The sequence below is a fragment of the Cervus elaphus genome, chromosome 12 (genome assembly GCF_910594005.1).
Source record: "Cervus elaphus chromosome 12, mCerEla1.1, whole genome shotgun sequence".
In the NCBI taxonomy this organism is placed as follows: Eukaryota; Metazoa; Chordata; class Mammalia; order Artiodactyla; family Cervidae; genus Cervus; species Cervus elaphus.
This window is the reverse complement of record NC_057826.1, coordinates 11,019,215-11,046,982: the sequence shown is the minus strand read 5'-3', so window position 1 is coordinate 11,046,982 and position 27,768 is coordinate 11,019,215. Positions and strand designations below refer to the sequence as shown.

General features: G+C 38.5%; 1 protein-coding gene across 3 annotated transcripts in view; it reads right to left on the bottom strand.

The window, feature by feature from the left end:
* Positions 1-27,768, bottom strand: part of CEP128 (centrosomal protein 128) — a 447,512-nt gene that overhangs the window by 27,424 nt on the left and 392,320 nt on the right. For all 3 annotated transcript variants that reach the window (XM_043918906.1, XM_043918908.1, XM_043918907.1), the window contains one exon: positions 2,806-2,883. In XM_043918906.1, the coding sequence (XP_043774841.1) occupies positions 2,806-2,883 (78 nt within the window). The remainder of the gene's footprint in view (positions 1-2,805; positions 2,884-27,768) is intronic.

The following is a 27,768-nucleotide window of genomic DNA, read 5'->3' as shown; positions in this document are numbered from 1 at the left end:
TATTTCTTTTTTTTTTTTTGGCTGCATTGCCGGGCATATCAGATCTTAGTTCCCCAACCAAGGATCTAAACTGGGATCTAAACATTGGAAACCTGGAGTCTTAACCACTGGACTGCCAGGGAAGTCCCCTATGTAGACCCTTCTAGTATGAACTAGGGAGAAATTAAACAGAATTAGGGCAACTGATTTTCATGTATAAGAAAAATGATCTATGGAATTTAGTTCCCCAAATAGCCCCAAATAATTTTTTGAATGTTCAGACAAGAAGGCGTATTAGAATTCCAAAGTTATCATTTTTATTTTTTAAAAAGATTTACAGCCTAGGTAAGTTAAGAATGTCCTGTCCAAGGCTAGGCAATTTGTGGCAGAGTGACCTTGGAACCCAAAGCTGTTCCCTCTCCTCCATATCAAATATGTAATATTTAAATGTAGGATTGTGGTGCTGAACCATTCCTTTCAAAATAAGGATTTAAAAAAAAATGAAGTGGGGTGGGGAGGAAGGGGTAGAGAGAAAGAGAGAGACAGAGACCATGACACTTTTAAATAAGAATAAAGTCAAGATCATCTAAGTAAGATGATATTTGCATTCACATTTAGTTGTCAGAGACTACAGTATTGTTCAAAAACATGTGAAATGCATTTTCACATATATGCTAGTGATGCCAGTGTGAGCAGGAACAACAGAGATAATATGGTTCAAATCTCTCATCTTATGGATGAGGAAATAAGCTCTAAGATATTAAGTGAGTTTGTCTGGGGCAGGAGCATGAACCAGAACTTAGGTCTTTCAACTTGTTAACTGCATACAAAATTTTAGAAAGTTTTAAGGATTTGAAAAATATAATCTGCATCTAATAATCTAAAGGCTTTATATATTTTTATTTAAGGCAATGTTTTCATTAATTGATTACATGACCTCTTTTTATCATATAGATGGCTCTAGAGTACATATGGAATGGGTTTCAGGCTAGAGGTGGTAGGCAAAACAGATGGGCTTTCCTATAAATATGCAGAATTATATCATAGTTTTATATAATCTACACACTCTAAGCTTCAGTTTCCTGAGTAGTAAAATGAGGGAAAATAATGCCAATCTATAATGTGTCTCTGAGGATTTGAAGAAATATAAAATGCTTAGCTTTTGCCTGCCATATATAGTGTGTTAATTCTTGCTATTGAATTTCTTTCCATTTTAAAGGTAGACATTTCCATTTGAATGACTAAAAGTACAATTCTAAATTTTGAAAAACATTCTGTCTCTAAAAATCTCACCACAGAGGCATCTTCCTATGTGAGTGTGCATACACATAAGCTAGATTTGTAGATAATTAATAGCCCATATGATGAAAAACAATAAAGAAATTTGGCAATAGTAGGGAACAACTTTTACATTGTACTTGTGAACATTCTGTTTAATGTAGACCACTGAGGAAAAATGAGCTGTTACCGGAGATTACATTTTACATTTTTATACTGGTAAAGACAGGCATCAGTTTCTCAGGTGACAAATGCCACCTGTTTCTAAAACCTTCTCTCTTGCCTGCCCTTCATTCACTTTGATAAGTTCTATTATCTAAAGAGAAAAAAGTGGAAAGGACATGGGTGTAACATATTGTCTCCTTTCCACACTGGGTCATATAAGGGTGAACAGAAATTATATCTTCTTGTACATTTTTCATAATTCTTTGATAGTGACTGAGATTTAGACTGCAAATATAAAATCAAATCATGAAAAAGAATTGAAACTTTAATAAAGTATACTAGAAATGCTTGGTTTTATTCTATACGTGATATTCAAGATTTCCACAAGTGTCAGCTCAACCTTAGATCCCACTCAAAAATGTTCAGTTACTGAACTAGCAAAATACACAGTGAAATTTTAAAATAGTGTAGACCTTGAAAGATGAATCGCATTAATATCTCCAAGAAATCAATATGGCATGATCTGCCTTATATTTCTTACTCACTATATTCTCAAATATGTTAGCGTTAAGCAGAACCTAAATACAAGCAATACTTTAAGGCCAATGTGAAATGAATGGTTAAATGTTTTTCAGAAAGAGACTCTCTCACCTTTGTTTGTTCATACAGGGTGAAAAAACCACAGATCATTAAAACTGTCCACTACACATGTATCCCTAAGGGGACACGTGAAGATGCTATCTGAGCTGCACCTTGTTTGGCATGACTGGGTGGGAGGGTTATTTGCTTTGCCTCTCTCCTCTATAAGCAACTTAAAAAAAAACTGTAGTAGGTAAATCCACATATGTAATTAACTGGCTTCATAATGAAATCCTTTAGGGTTAGAGTTCTATCAATAAATAGCATTTGATACAAAATCTAAAATTCTATGTGGATTTGAACTCATATATTGTCATATAGGGATAACCTGTGTACTACTGTATCTCTAAGACAAACAGTACTCTGGAAATTTAATGATTTAATAAAAGAAGATAATTCACAAATGAAAACTGTTCATCAAAAAGTTATATATCACCAATGCACTGTGATATAATTTTAATTCTCAGGTTTTTCTAAATTATAATTAAAGCTTTAGGGGGCCAAATGAGCTTCTGGTAATAGGGTAAAAGTCTCTATTTTCCTTTATTGTGCTAATATATAAATTCCACTATTTTCAATCCTGGCTTCACAAATGTCAATAAACTCAGATAAGATTGAGAGCTAAGAGTCTCCAAGCTCCTTGGTTCTTCCTCCCTCCCTACAATTTTCTTTGCACATCAGGAAGATGTCACTTGTTCTCACTCAGATAACAATACTGAAAGGGACAAGCCAACGCTTTCTCACTCGGAAGCCTTTGAAATCTTCTAGCAGGCTCAGCTTCTCAGGCACAGACTCCAGATGGTCCAAAGCCACTCGGGTACTCTAGAAAACAAGGCAAGCAAACATTATAAAAAATTGATCAATACTCTCAGAATCCAACTACTAAAAATCAGTTGTACCACGGGTATAAGCAGTTCAAGCTGTAGATTGAGAGAGTCAACCAAGAAGAAATAGTTTTTCTAAGATAAACGTATGTTTTCAAATCAGAAAATAAAAGTTTTAAAGAAGTATATGAGACGTATTTGCAAACTGTCTCAGATACAAAGCTCTTCCTAGATAACTGCTTTCAATTGATAAGCTATGAAACTTTCTATAGAGAATTTCATATTAATTCACAAACCTGCTTCAGTGCACATCAGAAGTAAATCACAAGGTAATAATGAGAAACAGATAAATTTGCATTTACTTATCTACAGAGCACATTAGAGATCCTTACATGTTGCCATTGTAAAGAAGAAAAGAGCTCTCAACAACTATTTGAGTTAAAAAGGAAAAGTGCAGTTCTCAAAAGACTTGGAAGAAATATCCGAAATTAAATATTTTGCAACAGGGACAAAAGGTCCTGTTGATTACAAATCAATAACTTTTACAGTCTTTGATTAGCTAGCCACTGATTTATACATACCAATATGAGCACTAAGAGGGAATGACCTGAAACTTATTTCAAAGCCAATATTGAATTAAGAGGTCAAATGTAGAATAATCTTGAGACCAGAGACTGTACCATACACACCTCTGTATTCTAACTCCTATCACAGGGCAGGCACATAGATAGCTTTTACATTCAAAACAAATTGCAAATATGCAGTGAAATTAAAAGCAAACCCCACGGCTGCGGCATGGGAAGGAAGGGGCCTGCAAGACCCTGCACACAGATTTCTCACAGAGCTGTTGAGAAGTTAGTGACCACCCAATGTTCCGAGTGTTCCTCCACGTCTCCCACATGAATGGATCTGCACCAGGCTGTGAGTGGAGGTAAGTGTCCCTTCTGGACCGAGAGAGTTGAGTCTACGTGCTCCCTCTTCCACCCTAGATCCTGCCATGAGGACCCCGGAGACCACGTGTTCCAGAGGGCAGAGCTACAAGCCAGAGAGCCGCTCACTGTATTGGAACGTAATGGGGATGAAAAAGCAGCTTGCACAGTGTTAAGCTGTAAGATTTCATGGTTTGTTAGTTACCAATGCATAGCACAGAAGTTATTGCAAAAATACCTGAGACTTATATAATCAAACTGTAGGCTAACCAGGTGGTCAGATGGCTTTTTTTTTTTTTTTTTTAACTGGGAGGAGGCTCCATATTATATGTGCATGAGGGCTTTTTTCTCAGGGGGAGTTCATTTCTTTTGGGAACTAGACAGGGTTAGGAACTGGGGTTCTCTTTTACTTCCTCTTCGTGTCCCTGTCTCACACTGATGCTGTTCCCTGCCTTCACTTCTGATTCAGAGCTTCTCCAGAGTATAACCTTGTGGCTTCCTGCAAGGTGTGTGGAGAGGTACAGATGGAGACAGTTTGGAGGTTCTAACCCTTCCTTGAAGACACTTCCAATGTCCTTATTTCCACTTTTTCCTTCTGCAGTAAAAAAAGTACCACCAGCTCAAAAATCTTTCTGAAACTTTACAGGTTGAATAAAATTTGCCTTCCAAAGCTCTCCCCTTGACAGGCATGTTAAGTCATTTTACCCTCTTTATTGTTATGAGTCATTTGGCCCTGTCTTCTTTGACTTGGAGTTATAGATGTCTTCTAGTTATCAATGTGTAAACCACTGTTTCTGTTTCTTCGTATTTGCATTTCTCTAATGTGATTTTTGAGAGAAGAGTGGAAACATCCTTACTTCTGCTTTTTCGAAATTGTTAAGTTGTAAATGCTATTTTGTCACTTTCATAACTTTTCAAGTTCTACTTAAACTTCCTTTCCAAGTTCCACCTAAAGGACTTAGGTATTTTGTTCCTCCCCCTTAACTTGCACTATTGTTAGTCTTTTTGCAGCACGTGCTCAATTTAAACTGCCATGCCTTTTAAATGGCTTCATTTAATGTTTTCATGTGTGGGACAGATTCATCAAAACGACATGTTTCTTAGACTCACAGACAATAGAGAACAGACTTGTGCTTGCCAAGCGAGGGGTGTGGGAAGGGATGGACTGTAAGTCTGAAGTTAGTAGATGCAAACTATTACATATAGAATTCATAAACAACAAGGTCCTACTGGACAGCACAGGATGTCTTCAATGTCCTGAGATAAATCATAATAGAAAAAATATAAAAAAGACTATATATATATATTTATAGCTGAGTCACAGTATGTTGTACAGGAGAAATTAACAGCATTGCTAATGAACTATATTTCAATAAAAAAAATGACATGTTTCTTAGCATAGTCCCTCATGTGTAGATTTAGGAGAACTAATAGTTTTAGCCACCATATATGCTACATTCATTTAAATAGTAAAATTATAGCTTTCCTCAAGAATTATATTGGTCCTTGAATAGTAAAATACAAATCAATGCCATAGTGATTTTAAAGCAGAATTTTATGCACTGGATAAACTCTTCTTCATAAACAATAGCTTCAGTACAACTTGTTGTTTAAAAACTTCATTTTCATTTTTTCATCTCATAATTTTTCTCACTTAAAAGTGACCCTCTAAACTTGGGTTAAATATTAATATGTTAAACTCATTGTGATTTTAAAATAAACAAATAATCTTTTCCCTACTGTAAAACCAGTAGGTTATATAAATATTTTTGCTTAGAATTTTCAATCAACCAAGTGATGCATGAAGAAGGTTTTTTTTGTTGCATGTTTACACATACTAGTTTATTTTGACTATTTGATTATGTTTGGGGGTACTTATTCAAATGGTGACTTTTTCTGAGTAAACCTTCAATCTTAAAAAAATTGCTTGGCTCCTTCTTGCGTACAGTTATTTTTCTACTTCCCTCCCCAACCTCCTGTGTCTTAGTTAACATCTTCATACTTTCTCTTCATCTTTTTCAGTTGTGATTATTTTATATTCCATTTATGGGTTGTTTTGCAATATCTCGTTCAATATCAGAAATATTTTCTGGTAAACATGTCTTTCTCTCTATCCTTATATTCTAGTCAATCGATTAACGCCAAATGTATTACTAGGTAACAGAAAAATTCGTAAGATGTGGACAGCACATGTTCTGTTCTGCAGGAACTTTTAATTCACTGGAGGGAGAATATGCATATGCAAGAGATGTAAGAATTAAACAAAGAAAAAAGCTAACTGCATTTATTTTAAGGACATTACATGTACAGATGCTGAGATTTTTAAGGCATCTGCAACAATAAGATATGAAGTAATGAGGATAGTGAGACCAGGTCTGCAGACATCTCAGGTCTCATAATTTTATGACTCAGTGGCGTTGGGGGAGTACATTTATTTTTTGTCCTTCTCTCTCTAGGCATGTAAGTGTGCTTAAACCTACCGCTTTCAAATATAGACTTAAGAGTATGCACATTCACGTCTGAACTCTATTTTCTGTTTTGTTTTTTAATGTGAGATTAGGGTCTTGTCACATTACATGGCATTTCAAGTTCACTTTCCCCCAAAATCTAACTGTGCTAGAAAGACAAGAAGAGATAGCAGATGGGAAGTCTAAACAGGGTTTGTTGGATTTTAGAGATACCATGCTCGCTCTTAGGGCAAAACACCTCATGGAGAGTCAGGGAAACTTTTTACCTTTTAAGTTGGTTAATTATTTCTGCACAGAGAAGTCTTCTCCGGTAGGATTAAGGAAACAACTGCTCACGTTTTAATAATGGCGCTAGCAAGTGACAGGTGCTGAACCTGTCTTTAGTTTCCTGAAACCAATTTCCCAGGAAAACTAAATCAGACATTCACAGAGGGGTTTAAAGATTATTTCTCTTTTGCAAATGTTACAAGATACTAAATTTCATATCAAGTTTGAAAACAAACAGAAATTCACAACTAAGACTCCATTTCGTAAAGATCAATACAACACAAGGAATATAGTATGTGGTTTATCTCAGAGGCTTAAGAAGCTGGACTTCCACTGGCCTAGGAAGCAAATGATCAATTATACCTAATTCTATGACTGAACTATACAAATGTAATTCAATCTTGAATACAATTCTTAATCCTCATACCATCATATAATGTAGATACTAATGTTATCCCCATTTTGCAGATGAGGCAACAGAGGAATAAAGTGTAAATAACCCTACAGTCACTCACATGGTGGCAAAATTGGTATGTAAACCCAAGTAGTCTATTTTCATGGTAAATCACCAACAGAAAAGGAGAGCAACCCGAAGCTGTAACAGTATGTGCTTTATGTAAATTCCTAATCCCTTGCTAGCCATCAACTCTTAGCAGCTAGAATTTTGAAGATATGTCCTTGGCAAACTTGAACCCAGGAAGAATTTCATTTTGCCAGTTCTGAAGCGTCTGTGCTTAAGACCACGCATCCAATACATACACACACAGGGGTCAGGACATTCTTTCTGTTGATTAAAGGACATTAGGTATGAGGTTGAGTTTTATGATACTAACATTTCCTTTTCTTTTTTGTAACATTTAACACTGGCATAACACACAAGCTGCCCACAAGAGATGTTTTAATAAATGCTGGCCTCCTGAAGACAAAGGCAGAGTTACCATGTTCTAATCAACCTACTGAATCCTGGCCTCTACATTAAAAACCTAGAAGCAAAAGTCTGCTGTTTCATTTATTTTCTCTAGACCAAGGGTAAGATCCAGTGGTAGAAACAACAGTGAAATTCAGAAATCCTGTCTGTTAGGTCTTCCGGCTTTTGCACCTATAGGCATGTTTAGATATCTGGTGGAAAGGGCCATGAATCAGCGGGCAATTGTACTATTCCAAAACCTTCAACACACACCAAACTGCTATGGAGCTCAACAGTTCATACTGGTGCACAGAATATTTTTCTTTAGGCGTTCCTCTGCTTCAGACTTCAGCGTAATTCAGCATAATACAGCGTGACAACATAAGTAGCAGTTATTAGGAACTAGAAAGGAGCTTCACTGCAATTCTTAAGATTCCTGTCTCCCGCAGACAAAGCTTACAAAACAGATTTAATAGGTATATTTTAGCAAATACAGTTTTCTTTGTAAAACTCTATGTGTCTATTTTCTTATTAACATAAAACAACCACCATTTTCTTATAGGGCTATTGAAATCACAATAGGTTTTGAAGTTCAGATGATAAAGGATATAGTGTCTATATTTTTACTTTAACACTGTGTGTGCACTTCTGGCACTATACAGATATTAAGTAAAAGAGGTTATGAAGCAGTTTCTTGGGGTTCAAAAATGCAATTCAGTTTCATTTGGAAAGAGGTCCACTGCAAAACTTTTCTTGACAAATGGCTGAAAGATGGTAACAGGACCTGAGGAGACAAGTTGGAAGGAGAGGAAGACTGAGATCAGTTAGAGAAGAGACCGTCTGCCTTTTTCACTTGCGGGGACTCAACCCAGCAGAGCTGTATCCACTTCACAGAGTCCTCTTCATCCAAACTGTAGGACACTTGTTGGAACCAAGCGAAAAAGTAGCAGAAAATAGGCTGGTAAAGTCATTTTGCAGATATACGTCCCTCAAAGAGCCCCAATGCTCAAAGTTGTGTGGATTCCTTGGAATATCGGAGGAGTCCTTTATTTCTAGATTGTGTACTTTTGATACCAAGCGGGACCCTGTGGGACTCCTGAAAGTCTCGGAGTCACCCCATTTCTTGATTACAGAAGATAGGCTTTATTCAGCCTCTATGAGGTTTCCCTTGTAGCTCGGTCAGTAAAGAATCCGTCTGCAATGCAGGGATCTCTTGCGATGCAGGAGACCTGGGTTCAATTCTTGAGTCTGGAAGACCCCCTGGAGAAATAAATAGCAAACCCACTCTGGTATTTTTGCCTGGAAAATCCCAAGGACAGAGAAGCCTGGCGGGCTGCAGTCCATCGGGTCGCAAGAGTTGGACACGACTTAGCGACTTAAACTACCAAACTACTATGACCTTCTCAGAGTTCTAAGGAGTAGGTTCAAACAGTTGCTAATTAGGGAAGGAAGGGGATGCTAAGACATGGAAGTAAAAAAAAAAAAAAAAAAACCAAAACAACAGGGCAGCCTTGGGCAAAGTCCAGTTTCCCTCACAAGGGATACGTAACAATGGAGCTACTTTGCAGATACTGAACTCCCCAGGAGGCAGTCTGCTACCCAGACCACTGGGAACCAGAAGGTTGATGATGCTGACTCCCACCTACCTCACCACCAACCAATCAGAAGAATGTCCATGAGCTGACCATGTCCTCTTTGCACCATTACTGTAAAACTTCTCACTATAGCTCCAAGTTGGGACACACAGCTTTGAGGGCATTAGCCCGCTGTGACTTTTCTGTGCCGGGCAAAGCAATAAAGCTCTTCTTTTCTACTTCACCCAAAACTGTCTCTAAGATTTAATTTGGTGCCTGGGTACAGAGGCCGGATTCGGCTTCACTTTAACAGATATTTCAAAATTAGACACCCATGGGGAACAGTGGTGAGGTGGAAGGGATGCTGAATCAGAAGTCAGTCTACCTTATTTGTGAAGCGGCACAGTTCCAACATTACCTGTATTTTGTGGTCTGGGGAGTATCACTTTCCCCCACCCTTATTTTTTAGTTGATTTTTTTTTTTTTTTGCCACGCCGTGCACCTTGGGAATATTAGTTCCCCCACTAGGGATCAAACCCACATCATTGGGGGTTTCACTAAAGCTTGGAGCCCTAACCATGGGACCACCAGAGAATTCCTCCCCGGCCCTTCTAAGCTTCAATCTTTTATTTGCAATAAGGTTCAATCTTTTATTTGCATCATGCACAATGATGGTCTCTATTATCCCACACTCAGAGGGTAACTGTGATTACTGAGGAAGCATGAATGTGAAAATGCATTGAAAACTGTCAAGGACTTTCTAAATAGCAAGTATTAAACAAACAAAAAAAAAGTGATTCTGTGAAGTACTGTCAGCTGCAGCATTCTCAAATGGAGAAAAGGAGGTCAGTGACAATCTAATATTACAGCTAATAAAATCAGTCAACAGAGTACAAAGCAGAAACAAGGCAAATTTAATTAATTAAAACTACATCCAATATTTAGAAAGACATTTACTGTTCTACAGACATCATCCAAAACATAAAAGTAATGGAAGTGTAGCGGCACATAAGTGACATTTGTACATACTGTGCCCTCGCCGGGATGGGGGAATGTTCCCTTCGGTCTCCTTATCTGGTTAATAGTTTTCCCCCCAACAATATGAGCATTTTCAAGCATATAGGAAATCTGAAAGAAATTTACAGAGATCACCCAAATACCGATCACCTAGATTCTACTATTAATACTTTGTTATATTTGCCTTATCACATATTAATCCATCTATCCTTCCCAACACCTATCCATTAACCCAATTTATTTTTTGCACACATTATGGAGTAAATTGTGCACATTATTACCCTTTACCCTAAAGCCTTCAGCATGCATGTCATTAACTCCACTTGAATATATTTAATGCAAAATTTACATTATTTAGTAATGAAGAGTATAAATCTTAAGTGAACAGGTTAACTTGTATTATCTCTCATCCCCTGCTCAGGGAAGGTGCCCATGCCTTCAGTGATTCGGTCAAACAAGCTCTCTGGTACGTCATGAGCCTTTCCTTTGCAGCACCCCTCTGAGTACTAACGTTACACCTGTTTGTGTGGTTACCTAAGCAAGGTTTGTATCGACACTGGGCAGTTAGCATCACAGGTGGAGGATGCCTTGTTCCCCACTGTTGCCCCAGTAACTCACCCAGAGTTTCCACAGAAAGGTATTCAGAAGGCATTTGTATTTGAAGGGATTAATGCCTCTTATGCAATGAAGGGAAGGGTTATATCTATCTATTCCAGCTGCAAGCATTTACTAAAGGCTAGTCTATAGGGGACACTGTTCTATAGGTGAACTGAGTGACAGTCTAAAATGAGGCCAAACAAGCCTGTGGCAAGATCTTAGAGTCTACGAGGCCACAGTGAAGTCTTTCCATTTAATCCTGAATGAGACAGAAGGTCTTCTGAGGGTTTTGAGCAGAGGGGTGTGTGGTGTTAGTTACTCAGCCATGTCTGACTCTTTGAGACCCCATGAACTGTAGCCCTCCAGGCTCTTCTGTCCATGGGATTCTCCAGGCAAGAATGATGGAATGGGTTGCCATTTCTTTCTCCAAGCAGAGGGGGTAACATGCTCCAAACAGAATCTCTGATGCTGTCTGCAGGCTGCAGGCCCTTCGGCTCTGAGCAAGGGAAGAACAGGTGGAGTCTGGGAGCATCGTGAGAAGGGGGTGAGGCACCTCACTCCCCAGGTCAAGGACCTGCTGAGCAGTGGACACTCTCAGACCCCCCTCAGGGGTGCAATGTGGGTGGAGCTTCCTGAGAAATTTACTAGGAGAATGTACTGATGAATCCCCAGAAGGCCATACCAAAGGCTCTTGATTTACCCCAACCACTCTTACATCTCAGGAACATGCGCTCTGACCATAAACTTCTGAAGATGTCCTAGGTTCACAAAATGGTTTCTGTTATAATGCTGGGTTATTTAGTTAACTAGAATATTTTTATCTGCAGTAGCCTTCTCCTTGAGGACAACCAGCACAGTGGAAAAGATCACTGATGAGCAATGAGGAGAAACAAAGCTCTATCTCAGGTTTTCCACGATCGCTTGTATGAACCTAGGAAAATCGTTTAACCCGTGGGCCTCAGTTTTCAAGTCAAGAAAATGGGAAAGTGGGATCTAACAATCTCTAAGAACTTTTCTAGCTCTAGATTTAGTCTGCTATTGCTTTCCCTTCTTCCCATTGTAGGTGGGGAGCTTAAACTGTTGGAAAGAGTGTGAAGAATGGTTTTATATAAAGAGAAAGTAAAATAAGGAGAAAACCATACAGGGATTACTGTTTCCCTAGGAACATCTGTGGGGTGGAAAAACCTTCATTCCTCTGTGGCAGAAAGCAAAGGTAACAACTGCATGAGGAAAACAGGAAGAAAAATATCTTTGTGTTCTTAGGTTTGCCCCATCAAATTATCATTCCACATATTTGTTATTTTGTATTTTGAGGATACTACCAAAAGCAGGCAAAGAATTTGCTTTTTTTCTTTTTTCATTTTGTAACTGTCGTAACTAAAAAAAAAGAAAAAAAAATTAAAACAGAAAAAAGATTTTACAGTTTTTCCCTCATCTCAATCTGCTAATTAGCTTCAGGTTCTATTACCATAAATGTTATCCTATATTTTTCCATCTGTCAAAGTTTCTGTGTGATCATGACTTTGCACATTGTAGACAAAAAACGTCACCTGCCATTCTGGTAAATAACAAGTGCAACCTGCCTTCAGCCACTGCAACCAGCTCTAATGGAGTGCCCTGAGGGGAATTCAGGATGAAGATAAACAGGATACTGGCCCTAGATAGCTAAGACACATGTCTAAGGAATAACTTCAATGAACCCACACTCATGCCTCTTCCCACACATAGAAAATCACTAAAATAATTAACTTGAGATGTCTGGGTGGGTGGGTGTGTGTGTATGTGGGTGTGTGTGTGTGTGAGAGATTAGTAGCAATCTTTTGATGTTCGACTTACATTTTTTTTCAACAGAAACTTCTATATGTCAATATCCTGGCTTCCTCAGAGCTGGGGGGCCTATATTCTGGTTATATAGTCCTCAGTAAGATCACCAAAGAAAACATAATTCTCAACTTTGGGGTTGTGTGCTCTGTTTTTGCTTTTTCCAGTTGACAAAAGGAAGGCTCAAATCTGTCTGGAATATTCTCTACACACTGCTGAAGTCAGGTCACGGGTTCTCCTTCTGCAAGACTTGGCTTGGTCACCTTCTCTAGCATGGCAGTTAAAAGCACGGTTCTCGAGCAGTCTGAGTCGAAACCCTGGTTTATTTCTTACTGGTCACCAAGTTCCTGACCCACGTGCACTGGAACCATTTCTTCATCTATACACAGGTATAATAAGAACCCTCACAGTGCAGAACTATTTTAAGGGTCAGATATATTAACACATGCCAAGTACTTGGAATGGGGAGAGGTGCTAGTGACACCGTGGCTGGGAGTATGGGGAGGTGGGGTCCTGGGCAGAGAAGCTCTTTGTCTCCTGCATTTCTTGTCAGCAACACTCCGGCTTCCACGACCTTCCCTGCACACCCTTAATCCTGTCAGCTATTCCACCCCTTAAGTACTGTTATAAAAGTCCTCATCAAATGCTCCCAGGCAGAGACATATAGATTTGGGAGGGGGGGCATGAACCTGCTATGTCCCCTTTTGCCTGGCAAAACAATAAAGCTATCTTTTTCTACTTCACCCGAAACTCCATGTCTGAGATTTGATTTGGCACTGGTGCAGAGAGGCCGCGCTTTCAGCATCAATCAGCTCGGTTCAGTTCAGTCGCTCAGTCATGTCTGACTCTTTGTGACCCCATGGACCGCAGCACACCAGGCCTCCCTGTCCATCACCAGCTCCCGGAGTTTGCTCAAACTCATGTCCATTGAGCTGGTGATGCCATCCAACCATCTCATCCTCTGCCGTCCCCTTCTCCTCCCGCCTTCAATCTTTCCCAGCATCAGGGTCTTTTCAAATGAGTCAGCTCTTCCCATCAGGTGGCTGAAGTATTGGATACCAAGTATTGGCCCAAGTGTCAGCATCAACAGTAAGCACTCAGGGAGCTCTCTGATGACCCAGATGGGTGGGGCGGGGTGGATGTGGGAGAGGAAGGTCCAAGAGGGAAGGGCTATATGTACACAGACTGATTCACCTCAGGGGACAGCGGAGGCTAATGCAACATTGTGAAGCAATTATATTTCAGTTAAAAAAAACACTAGTTATTGTTACAAATGATAATACCAGTTATTATTCTGTGGACATCTCCTCTAACGTGTGGGTTAGGTGCTTATCCTCAGTGCTTCCTATGCACACACGTGCCTCCTATCACTTGTCCAATTCTTTCCTGAGTGTTTATTTGTCCTTTTCAGTAGACAGCAAATTTCTTAAAGGCTTATATTCTTCTCTTGAGAGTCCCTTGGACTGCAAGCAGATCAAACCAGTCGATCCTAAAGGAAATCACCGTGAATATTCACTGGAAGGACTCATGCTGAAGCTGAAGCTCGATACTTTGGCCACCTGATGCGAAGAACTGACTCACTGGAAAAGACCCTGATGCTGGGAAAGATTGAAGGTGGGAGAAGAAGGGGACGACAGAGGATGAGACGGTTGGATGGTATCACTGACTCAATGGACATGAGTTTGAGTAAACTCCAGGAGATGGTGAGGGACAGGGAAGCCTGATGTATTGCAGTTCATCGGGTCGCAAAGAGTTGTACATGACTTAGCAACTGCACAACAACAAATATTCTTCCCTATATTTCCAGTGCTGCACATTTGCTATTGTACACAACAGATTTTAGTTTTATGGGGGGGAGGGGAATCTCAGCACAAAGATCAATACAGACTCATTCATAACTTATAAATGGAAATGTATTTATAGCACACTTTTAAAAAATACAACTTAAAATCTGACTTTGTGAAGGACAGAGACTATTTTTACACACTCAAAATTTTTAAAAGAAGAAGAAAAATGATGGGCATTAAAGTTGAGTTAAACGGTCCAAACAGTTAAAGAGAAGATGAGAATAAAATCTTCTGTGGACCTAGTAAGATCTTAATAAGGAAATGTAGGATGTCAACAGCAACCTATCTCCCCTGAATGAGCTGACAGGGTTTGTCTCAGGAAGCCATGATGACCCTGAATGCCAGGCAGATTCTGAGAAAAGCTAATCATTTCCCTGACCTGTTACCAAGTCCTCACCCCAAGGCCTCAACACATGCTAAGGCAGGCAATCACAACTGCTTCTTCCATATTTAACACAGAGCAGACGGTTCTGATAGGGAACACTGATAAGGGATGATAATTGTTCTGGCTGAGGTAGGGTCCTGGCTAATTTACTTAAAAGCTCCTTAGTGAGGTGAACATAATTAATCTTCTCTGTTCTCAAAGTAAAGGGTTATTTTCTTTCAAAGAGATGTGTCCCCCACTCCCCTAACCCGGTGTTCTAAAAAAGAATGACATAACAAATTAATCATTTTCCATTAGTCCCCACACAGCACTTAGATGTTGAAAGCGTATGTGAACAGTTAATCCTCCTATATGGATGAGTTTCTGGTGACAGGCAGATCAGATCTAAATAGAAATCAGGCAAAGTATTTTATTTTTATCATTGTGGCTTTGCGACTTAATTCAAAAGTAACTGAGATCAACTCTGCCTATACTTTTAAAGTTTGCTTTCATAATTAATCCTTTTCTGAACACTTAGAAATACTCTTTTGGATCTTGTACAAAGCATTTCCCTGGCCAACCACTGCCAAAGCAGACAGAAGCAGAGACTATCTAGAATATTTTAAAACTATCGAAAATTCAACAGAACTCTCTCTTAAGGAGACCCAACTGCCAGGCCACACTTAGTTTAAAGTACCAATAATTTGAAGTGATAGCAATACATTTTGGCAGACAGCTCACCTAAACCAGTAATGTTAAAGGTGAATTCTAAGTATGTTTGAGACACTCTGGGAAGGTATGGCCTGAATGGCTGAACAGAAGAAGGACAAGAGAGGAGAGACAGTATATGTGAACAGAAGTATACATTTTTAAATAAATTCTTTTAGTTTCTGAATTTTCAAACCTGAGCTGACTAAGATGGTCCATGAAAGCCAGGGGGCATAAAACAGCTGATAATATTATTTGATGAGCAAATTTATCTGACATTTGCCACAAACAATTGTTTTCCTGAAACTTCAATTGCTAGAAAGTTTTTTTTTTTCTTTTTTACCAATGAAAGCCATGCATTCATTCAACTGGACAACAATGAAGCTTTGTGGCCTGGTGGTTAGTATGAAAAGGAGTTGGTCCTGCCAAAACAATTTGAAATTTTGAACTTGGGCTCCTTCCCCTCACTTCTTTTTTAACAGACTCAACTAAAATGAATGAGTTCTGCAACCTTTACTAGACACATTAAAAAAACAAGACAAAACGAAACAAAAAAACATTAAAAAAAAAAAAAAAAGCCAGAAAACAAAGTAGGCAAAACCACATGACTTTGGACATTTGAAGTATGTTGTAAAAACTTAGAAAACATGCAATAATCTGGAAATTAGGCAGGACTTCACAACATTTATTTATACAGAAATTTGAAAGAATATCCGGTCTTCCCTTTATCCAACAGTGTTCACTAAGTATTGAGCTGGCCAAAAAGTTTGTTTGGGTTTTTCCATAAGATGTTATAGAAAACTCCTAATGGATTTTTGGCCAACCCAACTACATACAAATCAAACTGTAATAGACTTTACTACATAGATTTAGTTCAAGAATATTCTTTTTGTTCCTGAATGAAAATAAATGAGAGCAATAGAGAGAAAATATTTATGATTTTTCATTAACTGCCTTTTTCCATTAAATTGGAAAATTTTAAGTATAGGGATTATACCTTATTTACTATTCTTTAAATCTACATAGTAGTTACACAGTAAATATTTATTGAATTTGGTGTTGTAATTGCTTCTCAGACATCCACTAACTACATATATGCAATGATACTTTTAAAAGTTGCTAGTGTGAAAGATTAGATAATTTATATTTGATCAGGGGATGATTTCATATCCTGTAAAGTGTATATGGGTATGTCAGGAGTTCTGAAACACACTCTTCTTACAATTATGAAGTTGTAACAGTAACATCAATTACATGAGATGGAACCCCTGCTTTGGGAGAGAGGAGTCTTAGCCAATGGGCCACCAGGGAAGCCCCTGGAGCTCTACTTAAAGATGGAGGGTCTCTCCCTCTTAAACGTTCATGGGTCCACTGCTTTAAAGGAATGTTCTGGAGATGCAAACAAGATGTCTATTGATAGTGAAACTGGGTGTATCAAATTTAAGTTAATATCGCTTGAAGTCAGCTGCAATTTGCACACTGTGGGAACCACAGGAGATTCACTTTTAACCAAAACAAACAAGAAAACAGAAAACAAAGAAACAGGAAGATGGGAATACAGAATGGCCCCTTGTTCCCAGATCCCAGAACACAACCACGTACTTGAGCTTAACCCTTAGCTTATTCGCAATAATTAGTCATCACCAGTTACAATTCAGACCCCACGGGTAAAGTTTTTTTTTTAAATTAGCTACTTGATAAATAATTTAGAGAACCAAAACGGATAGTAAAAAATATTATAGAAACTTTAGTAAGATGTTAAGCATGTTACCATGTTCTCTTGATTTTGAAGGTATGGATGCAATGGACTACTACTGAATAAAAGTCATTCATGATTCTGAAAAATACCCATCTTGTAAATACTGATTCCAAATTTCAAATATACTTCTAATGAGTTCTATTTTACCGTTACTTCTGGTTTGTTCTCTTACACTTTCTTCTTCAAAACACAATACTTCTGAAAATATGTTTCTAATTTTTAGAAAGTTGATAATGCAGTCTTTACTAGATAACTATAGATTTTTTCTTTTTAGATTTATAAACATCAGTTAGAATGATCAGTCCAACAATGATTTTCATTTCTATGTTATCTTTTCCTTCTCATCACATTTTTATACAACCTGCTTTCAGTATTTGCCCATTTATGAACCACAGGAAGTAAATTATGTTGCACAAATGTAACTAAAGATGAAAGAGTACTGTCACACATTCTTTCAGCAAATGTTCTTGTTACAAAATACTGCATGATGAAGTCCATCGTGTTGAATAACTAACTGGATTAAGAGTACTCTATTTCCTTTTTGTCCTTAGAAACTATACTGTTCATGCATTGATTCCTGAGTTTGCAAAACAAAATCATATAGGATATTATCATTTGAAGACTCATAATCTGACTTTTGTTTATAAAGTCAATTTCACCATCATCAGGATCTAGAAGGCTGCTGTATGTCCTTTTATGTTAATCTTCTGATTCATCTAATAGCTGTGAAATGTCTTCCTCTGTCAGTTTCTTCACTTTGCTCTTTTTGGAGGAAATAAGAAATTCTGAATTCTCTACCTGCATCCAATAAAAGTGATAATAATCATAATGAAAAAGACTATAAAACTTCTTCTTAAAAGATAATACAGTATTTTGATGGAAGGTACTTCTCTATGTCATTACTACAGATCTCATGATGGCTTTTGTCCCGGAATAGCTTTTCAAGAATGTTTGTATACCAAACAGACTTGGAAAATAGAGACAGTATCTTCCTCTTAGGCAAAGGTTGGGTAGAATTTCTTGTTGTTTAGTTACTAAGTTGTGTCCAACTCTTTGTGACCCCATGGACTGCAGCCTGCCAGACTCGCCTGTCCATGGGATTCTGTAGGCAAGAATACTGGAGTGGGATGCCACTTCCTTCTCTAAGAATTTATTGGAGCTCCTTTTATAAGATTGGGGTGACATAAGCTCAGGGTTCCTCAGCTATAACACAAATTCACTGCATGAGCAAGCCCACTGGACCTGTCTGAGGGACTAGGGAGGCAAAGGGAAGTGATACAAACATGCAGCTCATGGGGCCAGCTGTGCTGTGATCAAGTCCTTAGTCTCGTGTCTACTCCCAGCACCCACGAAAGTGCAGCTGGCTAAGGTAGTAACTGGTGAGAAGGGTAAGATTCTCACACTATTCAGTTCTTGATATACTTTTGATAACAAAATAAGAAAACTGAATTGTCAGGCAGTAGTGCCAATTTAGGTCACTTATTGCAACATCCTTCTACATGACCCTATTATTCCTCCATCTTCATATGATTTTGGTCTCTTCTAGCAGAGTGGGGAACAACTGACAAGTAACAATAAAATAATTTCTAGGATGATGAGAAAGGAAAATGTTTCAAGAAAATAAGATCATCAAGATTCATTATGTATCTTAGATTTATATGCACGTGTGCTCAGTCACGCAGTCGTGTCTGACTCTGTGACCCCATGGGCTGTAGCCCACCAGGCCCCTCTGTCCATGGAACTTCCTAGGCAAAAATGCTGGAGTGGGTCGCTATGCCCTCCTTCAAGGAATTTTCCTGATTCAGGAGTCAAACCCGTGTCTCCTGTGTCTCCTGCATTGTAGGCGGATTCGTTTCTGCTGAGCCACTGGCGAAGCCTTCTTAGACTTATAATAGGTTCCAACAGATCCATATGGTATTTGCAAGAGAGAATGAAGTTTTTCTATTTAAAAATAAGGAAAATTTCTCTTTGTGCTTTGTAAGATATTTTAAAAGAAAAAACTCAGTTCTTACCAAAAGAAATCAATAGACCAAGATTGGATCCAACTGACCCTAACAGTATCACCAAAGATTAATCTACCCTTGGCAAGTTCTTGGCCTTTTACCATCACCTCTCAGAATCCTCTTCATTCTTTTAGTGCCAAATTTCTCCTTCCTGAGATGGGAGCCTTTGTAAACCGCTTATGTGGAGTCTGATATGAAGTCTGGTAGTTCATGAAGTACTTGTCCTATACTGCCTTGGAAGATAAACCATGCTTTATACTCAGTCCTTTACGTGGGTTAGTTGATGGTCATTTATCGAATGGAAAAATGAATGAAAGAAACGAGTGAATGGCCAAATGAGTGTGACATTATAGAGCAGGGACTAACCCAAAGGTAGGAAAGAGGAGAAATAAGAAGAGAGATGAGGGAGGAAGGTAATTTACACATTTTAGTCAATAAGCCAAAAGCAAACTGATTGAATAGACAGTATGCTTAACACTGATTTACAAAACAACATATTTGCTTTCAAACTCTTTCTATAGTTTCCAAACACTGTTTTGCAAATTGGCTGATTTATTAATATTTATTAAAATTAGAGAATTAATCATTTGGTAAACTCATGACTGGGCAAATGTGTCCCTGAAGTTAAGCCCAAGAAAGTTATACTTCAGTAAGAAGCTAAAAGTAAGCACCTTATATTCTTAGAAAATTTTTAAAAAGTAATGTTTGAGAAAGGACCTCACAACTATTGTTTTAGTAGATTGGAAATAATATGTGGTAGGCAAAGAATTGGATGAAGCACAAGCTGGAATCAAGATTGCTGGGAGAAATATTAATAACCTCAGATATGCAGATGACACCACCCTAATGGCAGAAAGTCAAGAGAAATTAAAGAGCCTCTTGATGAAGGTGAAAAACCTGGCTTAAAACTCAACATTCAAAAAACTAAGATCCTGGCATCCAGTCCCATCACTTCATGGCAAATAGAAGGGGAAACAATGGAAACAGTGACAAACTTTATTTTCTTGGCCTTCAGAATCGCTGTGGATGGTAACTGCAGCCATGAAATTAAAAGATGCTTGCTCTTTGGAAGAAAAGCTATGACAAACCTAGACAGCGTAGTAAAAAGCAGAGATATTACTTTGCTGACAAAGGTCCGTCTAGCCAAAGCTATGCTTTTTCCAGTAGTCATGTATGGATGTGAGAGCTGGACAATAGAAAAGGCTGACTTCCAAAGAACTGATGCCTTCGAACTGTGGTGTTGGAGAAGACTCTTGAGAATCCCTCTAACAGCAAGGAGATCAAACCAGTCAATCTTAAAGGAAATCAACCCTGAATATACATTGAAAGGACTGATGCTAAAGCTGAAGTTCCAATGTTTTGACCACTTAATGCAAAGAGTCGACTCACTGGTAAAGACCCTGATGCTGGGAAAGATTGAAAGCAGGAAGAGAAGGGATGACAGAGGATGAGATGGTTGGATGGCATCACCGACTCTATGGACATGAGTTTGAGCAAGCTCCAGGAAATGGTGAAGGACAGGGAAGCCTGGCGTGCTGCAGTCTGTGGGGTTGTAAAGAGTAAGCAACTGAACAACAACAGAGGCACAGAATACAAGATGGTATGGGTAGAAAAGACATGAAATTAATTCAGCGGAAATTAACAGGACTACATCCAACAGATGTGAAGGCAGAAGAAGACCAGACTTAAAGAGCACATGGGAGATGGCTCAGGTCAGTAAGTCTCACCCATGACTGCCCACTGGAATCATCCGAGGAACTTTAAAAACTACTGGGTCCTATCCCAGGTCAACAGAATCTGGAGGCAGGAATGAGCTGAACTAAAATTATTAAATAAGAACTACAAATCTAAATTTCTCAGATGCTAAACTTGAAATAATTACACTGAATTTTGGGAGTAAAATGTATATAACACACAGTGCCAAGACACATAGCCTATGTGACAAAACTAGGACTAGAATGCAAATGTCCCAATTAATGAGCCAAATATTTCTAGCCTGTATATTGCTCTTGTGACCGGTAAAGGTCGTGTACACATAAAGGAGGAATAATTGTTTTAAATTAGACAAGGACTTTCCCATCCTTTACCTCATCTGATCATCTCAGCAAATCTGTGACACAAATAGGGTAAGGATTAGGCCCACTTCATGGATCATGGAACTTGGGATAAGAGGGGTTATGTGAGTTGTCCATGTGAAAGCGCCAGGACTCACAAACAGGTCCTTTAACTCTCAGGGCACCAAATCGTAATCATTCTCTAAGAAATCTGGAGGTCACCTGGCTTTGCCTTACTCTTTCAGTCAACTCCTTCATGTCTGGGAACAAATACACTCTTCTTCAAGGAAAAACTAGTGTCTAATGTAAGAGGGTATTACAAAGCAAAACAAGTTCTGAATTAGAAATGATAGGGAAAGCCAGAAACAGTTTAAGTTCTCTAAAAGGATATAAGGGAAGTACTTCATGGAATCCAGGTGTTTTAAGTCAGTGAGTTCATCTTTAATGTGTTTTAAACTATATGGTTAATGTCTGATGACAATGAAACAAACAAGTCAAGGATGTGTTTTATTGGCCTCTGCTATGGATTTAGGTAGAGAGCGAGGTGCTAGTAGAGAAAAACATTGAAGAAGCTCCAGAAAATCATTGATGGAACACCAACTATGCAAAATAATTAAGAACAGAGCCTAAAGAGAATAATGAGGGACGGGCTATTTTGATGGTTTGGTCTTTTACTGTTTGATGTTCACATATAATGCATTTGGGGCAATGAGAGGATAAAATCATTCACTAATGTTAAATAATTAACACAAGACTACTTCGGATATTTATATTAATGGTGCTAATAGTGACAGTTTATACTCTCTCCAGCCTTTCATCTGAGATCAAAGTTTGTTAAAAGCCCTAAACAAACTTTACAAACAGTTGTGTAAGTGGAATTAGAGTATAAAATAAAAACGATGGACGGAGGCATTTAATACGACTGGGCAAGCTCAAGACAGAACTAGTAATGCAACCCAGGGCATGCTGGCTCTCTTCTTCAACATTCACAAGGCAGAAAACTAGATCAAAGCTGGTTTATTAGACAGCACTTACCATCAGGTTGAGGGCATATTTTGATAATTTTAAATATGGTTCAAGAATGTCAGTGTTGTATTATGACTTTACTTCTTGACACGCTCAAGGTAAATACAGGATCTGGTTGTTAATTCTCTTCCTCCTCACTTTGTATCATTCACTAGATATTTACTTAAAAAGCGTTCCTCACTCATGTCATTACTCTCAACAGTCACAAGTGGAGTATATGGAACGGGAAGAACGTGGAGCCACTAATCAGGATGCTTGAATTCTATCTAGCCCGAGTTTTGCCACACTTGGCTATTCATAAACTCCTATGGCCTCAGACTTCTTATTTACAGGTTGAGTGGTTTTGATGAGGGTCTCTAAGCATCCTTCCAGTTGCAATAATCCCAAAAATATGAGATTCAGGGCAGCAGGGACCTGATCTGCTATATGCCCTAGGACATGACTGAATGGCATGGATTCAACAGGCATCTATAATATACATTTACATGATTCAGTTCAGTTCAGTCGCTCAGTCGTGTCCGACTCTTTGCAACCCCATGAACCGCAGCATGCCAGGCCTCCCTGTCCATCGCAAACTCCCAGAGTTTACCCAAACTCATGTCCATTGAGTCGGTGATACCATCCAACCATCTCATCCTCTATCGTCCCCTTCGCCTCCCGCCCTCAATCTTTCCCAGCATCAGGGTCTTTTCCAATGAGTTAGCTCTTCACATTAGGTGACCAAAGTATTGGAGTTTCAGCTTCAACATCAGTCCTTCCAATGAACACCCAGGACTGATCTCCTTTAGGATGGACTGGTTGGATCTCCTTGCAGTCCAAGGGACTCTCAAGAGTCTTCTCCAACACCACAGCTCAAAAGCAATAACTCTGTTCTCAGCTGTCTTTATAGTCCATACAGTCCATACAGTCTCACATCCATACATGACCACTGGAAAAACCATAGCCTTGACTAGATGGGCCTTTGTTGACAAAGTAATGTCTCTAGTTTTTAATATGCTGTCTAGGTTGTCATAACTTTCCTTCCAAGGAGGCGTCTTCTAATTTCATGGCTGCAATCACCATCTGCAGTGATTTTGGAGCCCAAAAAAATAAAGTCAGCCACCATTTCCACTGTTTCCTCATCTATTTGCCATGAAGTGATGGGACCAGATGCCATGATCTTAGTTTTCTGAATGTTGAGCTTTGAGCCAACTTTTTCACTCTCCTCCTTCACTTTCATCAAAAGGCTCTTTAGTTCCTTTTCAATTACTGCCATAAGGGTGGTGTCATCTGCATATCTGAGGTTATTGATATTTCTCCCAGCAATCTTGATTCCAGCTTGTGCTTCATCCAGCCCAGTATTTCTCATGATGTACTCTGCATATAAGTTAAATAAGCAGGGTGACAACATACTTTTTTTCCTATTTGGAACCAGCCTGTCATTCCATGTCCAGTTCTAACTGTTGCTTCCTGACCTGCATACAGGTTTCTTAAGAGGCATGAAGTAAATTGCTTGAAAGCAACTTTTCATAGGGTAGAAATTTTTGAAGATTAATTTTCTAATTCCTCTTAGATTAGATTTTCCTTGTAGCTCAGTCAGTAAAGAGTCTGACTGCAATGCAAGAGACCTGGGTTCGATCCCTGGGTCAGGAAGATCCCCTGGAGAAGGAAATGGCAACCCACTCCAGTATTCTTGCCTGCAGAATCCCATGGACAGAGGAGCCTGACAGGCTACAGTCTATGGGGTCGCAAGAGTTGGACACAACTGAGAGACTACACGCCACAACACAGACTAGACTGGATAAAAGACTTGTAAAAATATCACCTCATCTGATACAACCATTAAAAGAAAGAAAGAAACGTAGAGGGGTTAAACAACTTGCCCAGAGTTATGCACCTGATTATCAGGGAGGAAATGACTAGAAATCACCTTTTTTGACTCTAAATCAGATACTGTTTTACTGTATTCCTTTCTATCATTTTAAACTAGGCATATAACAAGTTTCAGCTGAAACCTGTATGCAATTGGTTAAAATCTGATACACAAAATGAAAAATGCCCAAATCAGCTTTTCATGTACAGGCTGCTTCCTAAATGTATGTGACAGACACTACTTCTACCACCTATATATTAGAGGTGTAATACCGATATAGATCTTAAAAAAAATGTAATACACTATTATTCTGAGATTTCACCTAGATATGCTCTCTTAAAGAGAATAAAGGGCATTTCATATATGCATTATGTTTTTCAGAAAGATAGTTCAGAAAGTGTTTTATAGTATACACTTATACTATCCTCACAATACAAAGTAAGATCTTTCACCCAGAGAATGCACTGTTATTGACAGTGTTTTGAAGAGGACTGTAAAACACATTACTAAACAAGCAGTTGGGCATCCTGACTACTTCTCAGTACCAGCTATGAAGCTGTCAGTCTGACCTCTAAACACTGAGCAATTCCATAATCCTAAATTCATCCACTGGTGAAGCTGCGTTCATTCTGTAATTTCTCAGTGACACTTTTCCTATGTCACCGCATTTATGCACAGTTTGACAGGGCTATGAGAAACCATTTTTGCAGACTGAAGGAAGTCTTAGACTTTTAAATTGGTCATCACCTTTTGCCACAAGGTTTGCAACTCTGTATAAAACAGCCGGCTTCTTTCAGCAGCACTTTCTTCATTTGAACATAAGCACAGTCATGTTTTTGAAATTTAACCCTTTGACGCTGACCCCATTATTGGAAAACATACACATTTTAATACTAATGCAGAATACGGGCTCTGTGTTCGGGGACAAGGTGGTGAAAGGAGAATGTCTAGATTGTTTCAACCAAGATCCCTCATGAGAGATTCATGAGGATATTTCCGTTTGCCCTCGATGCGAATATACAGAAGGTAGACGAACATTAGAGCAGTGGGAAACTTGGCAGAACGGGCTAGGACAGGGTTTGTGCAAAACCTTTTTCCGGTTTCAGTTTGAATGGGTTCCCAGGAAGTGTCAAGTTCGAACAAATCCAAAATTTTACAATGTAGCTCGGCCAAAACTGCTGAGATTCACCTGATTCTGGGTCAAAACCGTACAGAGCACACTGCGTTTTATTTGGGGTAAGGCCAATTTGACTGAACCTTTCAGGCAACTTCAATGACAGGCTTATAGCCTTGGCAAAACCAAAAATGAACCTAGCTTGATCTTTGGTTCTGAAACAGCAAGTTCTGGCTTTATAAAGAGATAAAGGCAAGTCTTACTCAGTTTCAAGATTCTGACAAATACTTAGAAGAGGCACTGCAGATAATTAACCATTATTTGGCCACATTTACATACTCAAGTCAGTTATTTCCTGAGCTAAACCGGGACACTTCAGTCAGTACATTAACTCTACTGGGTCCATATACTTCTAAGTGCCTGAGAGCTGAATCTGGTGTCCTAACAGAGAATAATGGTTCTTCTTCAGTAACTTATGTGCCTGTAGAGTAGCTTGAAGCACAATTAGTGCTGGACCCATAGTGTCAGGGCTTCCCAGGTGGCGCTAGTGGTAAAGTATCCGCCTGCCAATGCAGGAGACGCAAGAGATGCGGGTTTGATCCCTGGGTTGGGAGATCCCCTGCAACAGGAAATGGCAACATGCTCCAGAATTCTTGCCTGCAGTGTATGGGGTCTCAAAAAGTCGGACACGACTGAGTGAGCACACACACACCATTGTGTGAAGGAAAGAAAATTGAAAGTAAATTCCCAACAACAGTAGACAAGTCAAGTCAGAATACACAGCATCATTTAGTAATTTCCAGAGACATGCTGGCAAAGTCTTGTACTCATTGCCATCAAGATCTTGAAGATCAACTGGTGTGCATAGTTCAAGTCTGGTATCACTAAAACTGGCTGAATGAATCCTTTGGACATGTGCGTAAGGCTCTAATAGATTTTTAAAAGTAGAAATCATATTCCTAAGAGATTTCCTGTGTCTTGTAATTTTTCTCAGATAGGCAAATTTGTGTATGTTTTTCTCCGTAGAAGCTATAGCTTAGGATGTATCCTATAAATCATGTTATCTCTGTGTAAGTATATCCTAAAAATATAGGAAACTTAGGTTGTTTTAGGTAACTTTGATTTAAGAAGTTGATTAAACACTGATAATTGCAATTCACACAATTACACATTTGCTCTAAGTCAGTGCTTTTTAACGTTTGATGATATCCTCCCTAAATAATTATTTAAACTGTATATATCCCTTATTTGCCCCCCCACCTTCCATACATACGCTTTTAAGTGGTCAAGATGTTTTTATTATAAGTTTAGGAAGTCGTAAAGGATCAAAATTCTGGAATGTAGTAAATACTGTTATTTTCAAATAAAACTTTTATATTACTCATATTAACTTGTCCAGTGAACTTTACTTTTATTAAAAAAAACCCACTTATTTATTTATTTGGCTGTGCTGGGTCTTAGATGAGGCATGTGGGATCTAGTTCCCTAACAAGAGGTCAAACCTGGGCCCCTGCACTGGGAGCACTGAAGAGTCTTAATCACAGGACCAGCAGAGCAGCTCCTCCAGTGAACTTCAAATTCCATTAATTTCTTACCACCACTTATCCATTTACAAAATAACTAAATAGTATCCTCTTTAAAAGACAGATTTTATATGATTTCTTTTCACTTTGATTTCAACTCTGTTTTCCCTCACAGATTTTTATCCTAATATACAATACCTTTATCCTTGCAGTACTTTTGGTTATCCTACACACTTCATCCTTCTCTGCAACAGAAATGCATATATACACAGAGAGAAGAACTGATTTTTAAAACTCTCTGTGACCAAAATGCTCGAAGTGTTACACATTATTATGGATTCAATTATCATACATTCGGCATTATGTATATTAAAATTTCTTAGAAAAAACTAAATGTGAAATGTTAAAAAACCCTAAGGCTTCCAAATGTGTATCTCTTACTGGGATGGATATAACTCCTTCTTCTCCTGTACTCAACTAGCCTACGTATCTAAGGGTAAATGCTAATTATTTTTTCCATAAGACAAGGTTTCATTTCTATTTCTGTTTTTTGTTCCTATAGGTTTACTCACAGAGAAATCTTGTTCACATAAAAAAGTACATGAGAATGAAAGCAGTTGTGTTATAACAATGTCACGCAATTTCTTGAAGGCCTTCCTAGTTTTATGGCGAAGATTACATAGCCATCTGTCATCAAAAGTTAATTTTAAGGATCTACCGTCTCGATTAGGTCTTCTTTCAACGTTGTTGAAAGCAAAGAATTAGAAACCACTTGACTTGCCAAAGAATTGTAATGTAGCTATTAGAGTCATTCGCTTTCTGTTTCTGGAAAGTATACCTAAAAGGCTTTATTTACCAAGACTAGTCAAATGACTACAACTGTTCTTTTTTTACAAAGAGATATTTCAATGAACTTAACATATGCAAAAAATAAAAATCTTGTTAATTTCAATACTGTTCTGTCAGTACAACATTTTAACATATCCATTTTATCTCAGTATTAAATATGTTTGCATCCAAACCTTACAGCCGCAGACTGGCAAAGCCAGTTCT